Here is a 12,372-nt window from a genome sequence, read left to right as displayed (position 1 = left end):
CTACTAGTAGTATTGCTCCCAGGTTGCATTTCGGACAGAATTCTAACCCACAACTGCCAACTCCCCTTCCACCTTCGTTTAGGTGAGGAATTGATCAAGTGTCAAATGAAAGTGACCGGAAAACCAATACTTTAAACCACCTCGTGAGTCTTGACTACCTCAATGCTGGAGACAAGGTAGGTAGGTAAGTTACCTGGTAATACCCGGATAGAAAACCGTTGTGGGAAAAGAACTGGAGGAGGCGCACGCTAAGAATAGCAGTGGGCCTATGGTACCGCGTACTATACATACGTATGACTACTACGTAGGTACCTCCTCCTTCCATCCATGGCCCATATTAATTGAGCATCAATCTGTACATTGAGTAGCCGATTGGAGAAACAAGGCTTGACGTGTCACTTTCAGAACTTTCACTTTCCAGGACATATATGCTCCAACTAGTACTCCATAAAGTCGCAATGTAAATGACAAGTCTCTCTTGCAAGCGACCTTCATACCTCGCAAGTCAAATTATACTCCTGGTAAATACCAGTACAATGACCCATCTGGACCCAGTCTGTATTTGGAGGGGAGTGAGGATTTACATCACCGCCTTCTGCTCTCATCCGCTACCTATGTCTTGGCGTTCGTATACCGTCACGTCGCAATTTTGCCCATCCTCACATCTATCGATAATGGATGTTCCGGTATTTCGGTCGAGCTTTACTGTTGCATCGTCGGAGTAAGCCGAATATTACTAGAAAAGCAAAGAGCGAATGCACAAGCCTCAATCTTCAACTCTAACAAACAGAATAAGGCAGTGTCGCTGACGTGGTTTTGCCCGTGATATATAATTGTATGCAAAACTGAGGAATCTCATTCACCGTACGGAATACCAAGGCTGCAAGCAAACGAGTACCACCAGGTCATGCACGATTGTCATTGATAGGCTACAGGAAGATCACATTGCTACCTTATTACCCACATTCACTACTGTGCATCAGATACCCTTACCCGATGGATTCTCCAGATGAGGTCAACCTGTTTCGTGGCTGGCCGAACCCCGCCTTGCTGCCCACAGACGCCTTAGCTGAGGCCTCCGCCACAGTCCTGGCTTCACCAACCATCAGAGTTCCAGCTTTAATGTATGGTCCCGATGAGGGTTACCAACCGTTGCGAGAACACCTTGCCCAATGGTTGACGGGTTTCTACCAACCCCGCCATCCTGTCTCTCCCGAGCGCATCTGTATAACCGGCGGTGCCAGTCAAAACCTGGCTTGTATCTTTCAAGTTTTCACGGATCCCTCGTATACCAGAAATGTCTGGATGGTGGCCCCCACCTATTTCTTAGCATGTCGGATAATGGACGATGCCGGGTTTGCTGGCCGCTTGAGGGCGGTACCTCATAATGAGTTAGGTTTGGACCTTGCATTTCTCCGTCAAGAATTGGTTAAGGCCGAGGAGAAAGCTCGAGCTGAGCAGCGTCTTGGACCGGTATGATAGTCTTCCCGAGGGAATTTGGGTGTATATCTACGATCGTACCCGATTTCTCACCTTGATGAACCATATATTCGTATGTCTTCAGAGCAATAAGGCTAACTAACACCCTAAAAGAAATATAAACTACCGAGGCCATGGGCCAAAGTTTATAAACATCTTATCTACGCCACGCCCACATTTTCCAACCCGACGACCCTGACCATGTCTTTGTCGGATCGGGAGGGCTTGGTCCGTCTCGCGCGAGAATTTGATGCTCTGATCGTGACAGATGACGTTTATGATTTTCTACAATGGTCACCTGATTCAGAAAAACCACTAGCACAGCCCGACAAGGCTCAGATCCCCCGTGTAGTGGACGTGGATCGTTACCTTGATGGTGGCCCTAAGGATGAGTGGGGCAACGTGGTAAGTAATGGAAGCTTTAGCAAGCTAATCGGACCTGGTGCAAGAACTGGATGGGCAGAGGGCACCGAAAAATTCGCCTATGGTCTATCGCAAACGTATGTTGAACATCCCTTTAGCGTGACTGACACCGTTAACCTAACTGTTGATGGACAACAGAGGTTCATCACGGTCAGGAGGGGCGCCATCCCAGCTTTCGGCTGCCATCATTGCTCAACTGTTCCCCACGGGGTTCATCCAAACCTATGTCGACCAGGTCTTGCGGCCAAAATATGCAGAGCGCTACTATCGCCTGATGTCTGCCGTCCATGAGCACCTTCTTCCCCTTGGTGTAACGCTTCCACCCACGTCGCCAGATGTTGTGGGAGGGTACTTTGTCTGGATCCAACTGCCCCCACCACTACAGGCGGATGATGTTGCGACCGTAGCGCTTCAAGAGTATAAGGTGAATGTTATTGCTGGTAATCGATTTCGTGTTCAAGGTGACCCCGACACTAGCAGAAACAGTTTTGACAGAGGCATACGTCTCTGTTTCGCTTGGGATCATGAGGACAAGTTAGCGGAAGGGGTGCGTCGACTTGCAAATGCTATACGCTCCGCACTTAAATAAGCTCATCGTCATCGGATCACGCGAGGGAAAAATTTCTAGAGATTTTAGGGTCGCAACTACCAAGGGTCAAGGGCGGATCGATCCGCTCCGGCCCTTGGGCAGACATCTTTTGGGTATTCGATGTGGTTGCGTAGCGGTCATTGGTGCCAAGAAGGGGTTGTTCCAATTAGCAAGTGAGGATGAGATTGCCTGGAGTATCGCTAGGCGCCAGGCGTCAAATGACTCTTGGATTGTGATACAATCGATGGCTTCGGGGTGACTCTGCGGGGTGCAGCAAATTAAGCGAGTCGGAGGATGCAGAGGCGCGGGTGACCGGTGCAGGTGCAGCTGTTTTTACAATATGGGCTGTATATTATAGGTATACGTCTGTAGAGGCAACTGGAGTCGAAGTAAAGACGCCGTAAATCGGATTACTGAGCCAAACAGTTCAAGCGAGAATATGTAGTCAAGGGGACCGACATGCATTCTTCGTCCCGCATTCAGGGTTTCTGCCGTGCATTCTTGACGCCAACAATTTTCTTGGAAGTCTCATCGTGTGTTTTGGGTCCTTTCCATATTTAATGTCTTGGACAAAACACTGGGCAGGGGCACTCCATGTAACTAGCTTTGGCGGGAAATTACGTGTTGATTTTACTAAGTAATAAAGTTCAATAACTTGAATCTTGCGGTCGTCTCGCTCTCTGTGGGACTGATTGGTGAAAAGCTCCGCGGGTAGATAGTGCGTATGGTGGAATCGTTGGTCGCGGCATCGCGCGAGCCCATTAAAGCTTGGCTCTTGCAAGCTAGTATATAAATAGCAGAGCTACGGACAGCACCGCATCACAACAAACCCCTGGGTAACCGAGTGGGTCATGTATTCGTCCCACACGCGTCGAGGCTACTGTTCCTGTCGGCACATTGGTGCCTATTTCGCGCAGATAAAAGGGCAGGGGCCAAAATCACCATCGAAACAAATGGTACTATCTCCGCCGAGTAGGGGCTAGTTATATGTCTCGTTGATGTACAGTCTCTCGTGGTGTGACAAGCCCAGTTATGTGTACTCCGGTGTGGCGCTTTGTTGACATCCATGGCCCGAGGAATGTATGCGTATACATGCTGGTTACGAACTATACTTGGCAAAGGGTTTAGGGTTGAGGTCCTGCGTACTTTCGCAGCAGTTCGCACACTTCCTCTAACCGATCGAGGAGTTAGTGGAGCTGTGCGGCCTCTGATCCATACCAGTCGTTGCGAGTCGCCCCCCAGACAGCTCCATAGAGGATTCCAGAGAGAAACACTACCACACGGTCCGTTGTTTAGATGGCGAATAGGGGACGTGCGTATTTTGATCATTCTCGAAGAGCTCTTGTCAATCTCTTGGAAGGGCTGAAGCACAGCGGAAGAAAAAAGCAAAACAAGGTATTGGCCACAGGAAAAAAGAAAAGGGGAAAGAAAAGCCCGGTTACATAGTTTGGACACATGCGACAGGAATCTGGCCACAACGAAATGTTGATCATGGCCTTGGCTCAGCACCATAATGATATATAGCCTGTTAGATCTCCGGATTGGATATCCAAAGCGCTCTCTCTTTCCTTCTTGCATGCTGTCTTTCTGCCCTTCCTTTGTTTTGACTTGTCTTCAGGTCAGTGTGTGTTCCGTGCACCTATTGACGGAGTCATTCCTTCAAGCGCTGTATACTTCGCTAGCTTCCATACCGAAGCTATCTATGTGAGATCTGCTGTTTTCACACCATCGTTTCCGCAAGCATTCTGGCTGGTTCCCACTTGGTATGGTTCCCATGCGTTCCTTTTAATCTATTGTCCGCGTGCCCTAGGAAATTTGTAGTCGAATCATGCATGGTTAACGGCAAGTAGTCCACGATCAGTCGTTTCATCCCCTGACCCAAGTGTTTCAAGCCTCGGTTGGTGCGTGGTGATCAGTCGTGGTCATTGGTCACCGGGAGTGGATCTGCAGCCGGACTGGACTGGCAATTGGCTGAAGATTACCGATCATCAAACCCGAAAAGGTTATTTCACAACAATACCTGCTCCAGTGGTGGCCGATTGCCGTATTTACCGTATCCATTCACTGTGATTCGAGGCCTGACCAGGCACAATAAGTATTAGCCCTGGTCCATCGCCATCAAGGCCATTCAGCTCATTTATTCATTCACTCACTTTCCTTTTGACCTCCGGGAGCGTCTTTATCCGGTGTTTTGCCTATCCTTATTGTTCTTTTGTTTGATCATTCCTTTGTCGACCTTTCATTGATAGAACTCCGGCAGACGAGCTTATTGCTATCGGGGATCTTTTTGTTCGTCGACGTCTTCCAAGCGATTCTCACTCATTTGACCATATACATCTTCTGACAGTGTCGCGTGACGAAGGTTCATCACACTCGTTGATATCAAATACTGGTTGCGGATCAGCCGATCAGCGCAACTAGAGTACCCGGTCCTGGTGGTTGACTTGATATTGCGCCTATTCCGCTCTTTCAGTGAGATCTCTGCCGGTTCAGCGATCTCCTAGTCATCTCGAAGATGGCTTCTCTACACACAACTATCATGCTGTTCCTAGCACATGTGCTCCTACTTCTGGGGTTGCCCGCAGGCCTCGTCGATGCCATACCCTTGGGCCAAGAGATGGACATCACGACGAATTTGGCTGTCAGGGCGGCGTCAGACTACTGGGTTGGGACTATAAAACGACAGGGTGCTGTTCCCTTTGGAAATGGCACTGACTATCAGGTATATCGTAACGTGAAGGACTTTGGTGCTAAGGGTATGGGTTACCATCGTGGGAGAGATGACACTCCGTATGCTAACTGGAACCAGGTGATGGGTCCACGGATGATACCGCTGCTATAAACCAGGCTATCTCCTCTGGGAACCGATGCGGTAAGGGTTGTGATTCCTCAACCGTCACTCCTGCCCTCGTATACTTTCCTCCCGGTACTTATGTCGTCTCCAAGCCAATCGTTCAGTATTACTACACTCAAATCGTTGGCGACGCCATCAACCTACCTGTGATCAAGGCCGCTGCGGGCTTTGCCGGTATGGCTGTGATTGATGCCGACCCTTATAACGATGACGGCAGCAACTGGTACACCAACCAGAACAACTTCTTCCGTGCCGTTCGTAACCTTGTCATCGATTTGACTGCCATGCCCCAGGGGTCTGGTGCTGGTATTCACTGGCAGGTGGGCCAGGCGACCAGTTTGCAGAATATCAGGTTTGAGATGGTGAAGGGTGGCGGCGATGCAAACAAGCAACAGGGCATCTTCATGGACAACGGATCTGGTGGTTTCATGTCAGACTTGACTTTCAACGGTGGTAACTATGGCATGTTCGTAGGAAACCAGCAATTCACTACCCGCAACCTGACCTTCAACGACTGCAACACAGCCATCTTCATGAACTGGAACTGGGCTTGGACCTTCAAGTCACTTGCCATCAACAATTGCCAAGTCGGTCTGAACATGTCCAACTCTCCGCAGAACCAGACTGTAGGCTCTGTCTTGATTCTTGATAGTCAACTTACCAACACACCCACCGGTGTCGTTACTGCTTTTACCGAGAACAGCATTCCCATTGGTGGAGGTGCCTTGATTCTTGACAATGTTGACTTCAGCGGTTCCAAGGTTGCAGTGGCGGGTATTGCCGGTAACACTATTTTGGCAGGCGGCTCAGTCGTCTCAAACTGGGTCCAGGGCAATGGTTACATCCCTGGCAGCACGAGGCAGAAGCGAGAGGCTTCAGTGACAGTCATTACTGAAACTGTGACGGAGACAGTAGAGGTCTGCACTGCTGATTACACAGACTCTTCCCCTTCACTGACAGCCCTTCCTTCGGCATCGGGAGATAGTCGTACTGCTGGCATTGTGCCAGGTATTCCAATTGTGAGCAGTTTGTTGTCCGGCTCTGAGTCGTCTGCCACTCAGCCCGCTGAAGCACCCACTACCAGGGCCCCCGAGCCCACTGTTGCTCCCTCAACCCCAGCAGAGGCTGAGCCATCTACTGCAGTTCAGCAGACTCCCCACCCGTCTGCCCCTGCACAGTCACAGCCAGAGGCCTCAGTTAAGTCTACGGTGACCGGGTCCGTCATTCCTCCCAAGCCATCTCCGCCTGTCCAGGGATCTTCCTCGAGAGTCACCGGTGCAGTTTCATCTTCGGCCGCCCATGGAACAAACATCTGCTCCGTCAAAACGGTCACAAAGACTCGTCTCCAAACTGCTCTCCCAACTCACGCCAAACCCGGCTCCCTGCTCGCTGATGGAAAGGTTTACGAGCGCTCCAAGCCCCTGTACACCAGCTACGATGCCTCTTCGTTCATCAGCGTCAAATCTGCTGGCGCCAAGGGAGACGGTTCGACCGATGACACCGCTGCCATCCAGAACATACTGAACAGCGCCAAGGAGGACCAGATAGTTTATTTCGACCACGGAGCCTACATCATCACCGACACCATCAAGGTGCCCAAGAACATCAAGATCACCGGTGAAGTATGGCCCGTTCTGATGGCCCACGGCCAGAAGTTCGCCGACGAAACGAACCCTATCCCTATGCTCCAGGTCGGAGAAGTAGGCGAGGCCGGCTCCGTCGAAATCACCGACATCGCCCTGCAGACCAAGGGTCCGGCCCCCGGCGCAATCCTCATGCAGTGGAACCTCGCCGAGGCCTCCCAGGCTCCGCCGGCATGTGGGACACACATTTCCGTATCGGCGGATCAGCAGGCACCGAGCTGCAAAGCGACAAGTGCGCCAAGACGCCGAAGGAGACCACCACACCCAACAAAGAATGCATCGCCGCATTCATGCTCATGCACATCACCGAGAAGGCCAGCGCTTACATCGAAAACTCCTGGTTCTGGGTCGCCGACCATGAGCTCGATCTGCCCGACCACAACCAGATCAACGTTTACAACGGCCGTGGTGTCTACATCGAATCCCAAGGCCCCGTCTGGCTCTACGGTACTGCCTCCGAGCATAACCAGCTGTACAATTACCAGGTCACCAACGCCAAGAATGTCTTCATGGGCCTCATCCAGAGCGAAACCCCCTACTACCAGGCAAACCCCAACGCCCTGACCCCCTTCACCCCGCAGACCAAGTGGAACGATCCCGACTTCTCCTACTGCAAGACCGACGGCTGCCGCAAGGCATGGGGTCTGCGCGTCCAGAACACCTCCGACATGTACGTGTACGGTGCCGGCCTGTACAGCTTCTTCGAGAACTACGCTCAGACCTGTCTGGCCACGGAGTCCTGCCAGGAGAACATGGTCGAGGTCGACTGCTCTGACGTCCATATCTATGGATTGAGCACCAAGGCTAGCACGAACATGATCACGTCGAACAGCGGCGCCGGTCTGGTTCCCCAGGATGAGAATGAGAGCAACTTCTGCTCGACTATTGCGTTGTTCGAACAATCATAATTTCTCTTTCTGTCTGGTGTTAGATCATTGCCTTCTGTTGTGTCACTCTTGAATAATGGCTAGGCCTTTGCTTTCTATCGAGTTGGGTGTGCAGTAAACATTCCAACCCGGTGATGTGTGAAACACTGTAATGGACTTGGTTTACCTGTTTGTGTGGACACCTGGTTGTACGAGTCACGACGCGATAGAAGGATCGGCTAGCAGGGGGCGCACTGCTTTTTGTTCTTTCTGTGGATACCACTTTTTGTTAAATCGCCAATTAGATTTTTGGTTTCATAAGAATATGAAATATGTCCTCACATGATACCACATTAATTACATCAGGATAATAAAGTGACTCTGCTCGTAAGATAAATGACTGTATCTATTAATAAACCTCATGCATACATGTATACATACGTGCATGTACGTAATATATAGTAACGCTTTGCATGGCATATAAGCTAAACAACAATAACCTCCATTGCAAACAGCAAGAGAACGATCCTATAATTCCTTCTTCAGGAAATGCTCCGGCTTATGCGTCGTCTCATAGTCAACATGCACATACGCCCTCTCCACATCAGGCAAGGACTCTAGCTTCATCTGCAGTTCCTCGGCGACGTCATGAGTCGCGCGGAGGGAATCATTAGGGTCCATGACGATGTCGACTTCAACGAGCAGACGGGGTCCGGAGGTGTAAGCGCGGACGGTATCAATGGCCGTGATGAAGGGGGAGTGGGTCATTGCTGATTGGAAAATCTCTATTAGCACGTGCGCATTCGACTCTGGCAGGGCAAAATTGAAAAGGGAATAGGACATACAGATATAGGTAATCAGCTGCTGCATTTTAGTATCAGCAGTGACACCAATCAAAAGTTGAAACTCATGATAGGCAGTATAAAGCCAAAGACAGCTGACCAAGACGGAGAGAATAATAGCGCCCATAGGATCAATCCACCAGCGCAGCTTACTTCCACCGACGGAGGTCAGGATACCGAACCCATTAATAAAAAGGTCATTACGGTGATCTTCCCAGAGGATGCGGATCTGGGAGACCTGGTGGCGCAGCGCAAAGCAGTATACAAAGAGGGCGAACTTGGTGCAGAAGGCGACGATAACAGCGATGACGGAGGGCAGGTGGAAATCGCCAGTTTCCGACTCGGACCCCTGGACGAGTTCACGGATGGAGAAGGCGATGATGATGAACGAGACGGCCGTCATGAGGAAGCAGAAGCAGATGTTGCCGGCTGTTTCGATGCGGGCTTTGCCGGCGGGGAACTTGCGGGGGTCGACGCGGTTAACAGCCTTGTTACAGAGGAGCAGGGTAAGGTTGGACATGGGGTCGAAGACGGCGTCGGCCATTGTTGTGAAGAGGGAGAGAGAGCCCGACGCGATGGCACCGTAGAGTTGTAGGACGGAGAGGATGATGTTCGCGGCGAAGCTGCCGTATACGGCGATTTTGTATTTGAGTTGGTTGTTGAGGCTGATTTCGCGGGCGTCACGGACGTGCTCTTCGACGGGTTTCAGCATGCGCTCGATGTTCTCATTTTGCGAGTGGTAGAAGCCTTGTAGCTGTCTGGACGAGATGGCTGTGTTCAATGCCTTCTTGGGGTTCTTAGTTGCGTGGAGGAGTCCTCCCGGGGCGCAGCTGTCGCGTTTACGGGCCGTGTTGGCTTGCGGATGGAGTTGTCGGATTTCTTCATCGGTCTTTATCTTCGAGGCAAGCTGGAAGGGATCATTCTCGCGCGTGTATCGTGGCGGCGGTTGACCCTCTTCATCACTGGTGTTGCCGGTACGGTGTTGGGGCGCTTGTGGTTCTAGAGCGGTGGTGGTTGCTTCATTGTAGGAAAGCGTGGATGGAATATGCGAGTGTGGAAGCTGGGGAGAGTTGAACGGGGACGGATGATGAGACATGCTCTGGCGGAGGTGAGATTCGTCCATTGTACTAATTGATCCAGCTGCAGATGAGGAGGAGAACGAAAGAAAGAAAGAGAGAGAGAAATGCAAAGGGTCCAGACAAGAAAAAGTGACTGTGGCTGAGCGGCGGGCCGGAGCTGCTTATCTCCTGATAACACACCAATGGTTCATTTAAGATTCTTAAGTAAAAATTCAATCTGGTCTTCGTCTCATCGAATGTAACCCAAGACACCTTAAAAAGAGCCAATCCCCCAAACATGTAACACTTGCGACCAAAATGTACGCAGCGCATCGACCATTAAAGTTGGTATAAAATGGGTGGATTCCACCCGCTACATTCCATATTGTGATCAACCTTGGGACAAGTCTTGGTCGGAAGCTGCCGAAAAACCTTCCCAAAATATCAAGTCTCAGCCGCGCCAAAAGAATTCGCACCGGCAGAGAATCTCGAATAGAAGCCAATGCTCTCGAAACAAGCTTCTGCGAGGTGCAATCTAACTGAATCTCGTCGATCCGGGTCGACAAATCCGTTAATGCCTACTGGCGCTGGTTCAAAATTGCAGGGGTAGCTAAGGCGGAACCTTGGCCCAATAACGAAGATGCTCGCCATGGTGGATCTGTGAGACATCTTCCCTTGCTATCCTGGTGGAACGGTAGGAGATTTTACGTTTCATTGTTCGTTTCATGGAGATCCCTGAACCACGGTGCGGTTGTCCATGCGTGCTACTTTCACCGAGTCCCGAATCGTCGCGGCACTGTGAAATAAGAGAATGACTTTACGATCGAGTTAAGACTTTTGGTTCAAGATAAAACTCACTGATTTTCGCTGGTTTCGTTCAATACTGTACACAATAGGGGGGATGGGGGCGAAGGCCACGAACCCTCTGTTCTAATTACATAGAAAAGTTATGGAAGAAAGGGAAACGAAAGAAAAAGAAGAGACCCAGAACTTGTTCACGCCAAATGCTAGGCAGTATGAGAAACAACTGCCACGGTTCTAGAATACGAAATGTGATATACACAAGTCCAAGGATTCTGCCCCTAAACTGGGTTCCAGTGTTCAAATGTATAATGCAGGCAAATTCTATTCACTTGCTAGAAAATATATAAATAAATCTATTCACACCCAACAGCTTGGTAAATCACATCACTTTTTCTAAGCAGTGTACTTGACGAGAGTCTGCAGAAGGCTGGCGATCCAGTTGAGCTTCTCCTCAGCGGTGCCGTCGGTGGGGATGGTGACGGTCGAAGCGGCAGAGCTAGGGGCAGAGGTGGCGGAAGGCTTAGCGCTGGTGGCAAAGCCGCTGGGGGCAGCGACGTTGTTGCCAGTGGTGGGGGTAGCAGTGACAGCGACACCGGTGGCAGTAGAGGAGGCAGTGGCAGTAGCAGCAGCGGTGGAGGCGGCGGAAGAGACAGCGGAGGACGAGCCAGAGGAGGAGCCAGAGCCAGAGCCGCTCATGGTGAAGTCAATGCAGGACTCGTAGGTCTGATCGATGGACTCGGCGAACCAGTACCACTGGAGAACACAAGCACCAGCCTCGGAGCACTTGCTGCCGAGGTCACTGGGGAGAGTGACGCTGAACTTCTTGTCTGTCTCCTTGACACCGGTCTCGGTCGAGGCATAGACATCCCAGGACTTGAGGGCCTCGCCGATGACGGTGTTGGAGGCGGTATCGACGACGGAGACGTTGGCAACACCGGTGTGAGGAGCACGGATGTCGACCGTGAAGTCGAGGTTCTGGCCAGGGGTGTACTGGAAGACGTTGTCCTTGTTGTCGTCAAATTTGTAACCCTTGCAGAGCCAGGCGTCACACTTGGCGGCATCGTAGTCGTTCTGGCCGTTGGCAACCTGCAGTTCACCCTGGATGTTGCCATAGTTGTCGGCCTGCTGGTTGTTGTACATCTGCTGACCACAAGCCTCCGAGAAAGCGGTACCAGGCATACGAGGCTGGGGAGAGGTAACGAAGCCGTGGCCGTGGGCCATGGAGACAAGGCCGGCAAGGGCAAGGACGGTACCAGTCTGCTTCATTTTGAAGGTGTATGTAATTGGTTGATTTTAAGATCGAGGAAAGAATTTAATCAGAGAATGGATCGGTATAGACCAGTATACCTAATCAAATGAATGTATAAAGAGAAAGAATGTGACGGTCACGGACCGAGTAGTATAAGAAAATGTGAAAAGAAAGAAGAACAGAATAAACCTGCGTGTTTAGAGAGCGAGGGAAAGGACGAGAGCGTTCTCAGCCATCTATATATACGCTCGGCTCAACTAGCATGACCGGCAGGAAAGCTCCATCGGAAGTCCACCGTGAAACAACTCTAGACACTTCTCAAGGCGACGGTTATCTCCCGAAGCCCTTAGAATCAATTACCCCGAGACTCTCCACCGGAGAACGGCGTTGAACCAGACCATTGTCGCAAGGGCTTGGCAAGAAATCAATAGTTAGTGGAACTCGATTTCGGTGGGCTCATTAAAAGTGACAAGATACAAAGCGCCCAGTAGTTTCACCTTAATTGCTCTAAAACATAACGGTGGCCGGTGGATATGCTTAGACCAGCTCCTGATGCTTGGCGCCT

The 12,372-nt window shown here is 50.8% G+C and overlaps 4 protein-coding genes across 4 annotated transcripts; 2 read left to right on the top strand and 2 right to left on the bottom strand.

The window, feature by feature from the left end:
• Positions 1–996: 996 nt before the first annotated feature.
• Positions 997–2,491, top strand: ABOM_007765 (aminotransferase-like domain-containing protein; the record flags this gene model as incomplete). The annotated part of the gene is made up of 3 exons (XM_022534894.1): positions 997–1,473; positions 1,594–1,979; positions 2,041–2,491. 3 exons carry the CDS (start codon positions 997–999, stop codon positions 2,489–2,491), a joined length of 1,314 nt encoding a protein of 437 aa, XP_022387724.1.
• Positions 2,492–5,006: 2,515 nt separating this feature from the next.
• Positions 5,007–7,896, top strand: exgO (exo-beta-1,3-glucanase Exg0; the record flags this gene model as incomplete). Its single annotated transcript, XM_022534893.1, has 3 exons — positions 5,007–5,247; positions 5,301–7,097; positions 7,151–7,896. The coding sequence occupies 3 exons, from the start codon at positions 5,007–5,009 to the stop codon at positions 7,894–7,896; spliced, it is 2,784 nt and encodes a 927-aa protein (XP_022387725.1).
• Positions 7,897–8,382: 486 nt separating this feature from the next.
• On the bottom strand, positions 8,383–9,819 carry ABOM_007763 (cation diffusion facilitator family transporter; the record flags this gene model as incomplete). The annotated part of the gene is made up of 1 exon (XM_022534892.1): positions 8,383–9,819. One exon carries the CDS (start codon positions 9,817–9,819, stop codon positions 8,383–8,385), a length of 1,437 nt encoding a protein of 478 aa, XP_022387726.1.
• Positions 9,820–10,951: 1,132 nt separating this feature from the next.
• ABOM_007762 (lytic polysaccharide monooxygenase) lies at positions 10,952–11,824 on the bottom strand (the record flags this gene model as incomplete). Its single annotated transcript, XM_022534891.1, has 1 exon — positions 10,952–11,824. One exon carries the CDS (start codon positions 11,822–11,824, stop codon positions 10,952–10,954), a length of 873 nt encoding a protein of 290 aa, XP_022387727.1.
• Positions 11,825–12,372: the final 548 nt, after the last annotated feature.

This window comes from Aspergillus bombycis (genome assembly GCF_001792695.1).
Source record: "Aspergillus bombycis strain NRRL26010 chromosome Unknown contig00061, whole genome shotgun sequence".
NCBI lineage: Eukaryota > Fungi > Ascomycota > Eurotiomycetes > Eurotiales > Aspergillaceae > Aspergillus > Aspergillus bombycis.
Note: the sequence above shows the minus strand (reverse complement) of the source record. Positions and strands in the feature narration are given on the sequence as shown.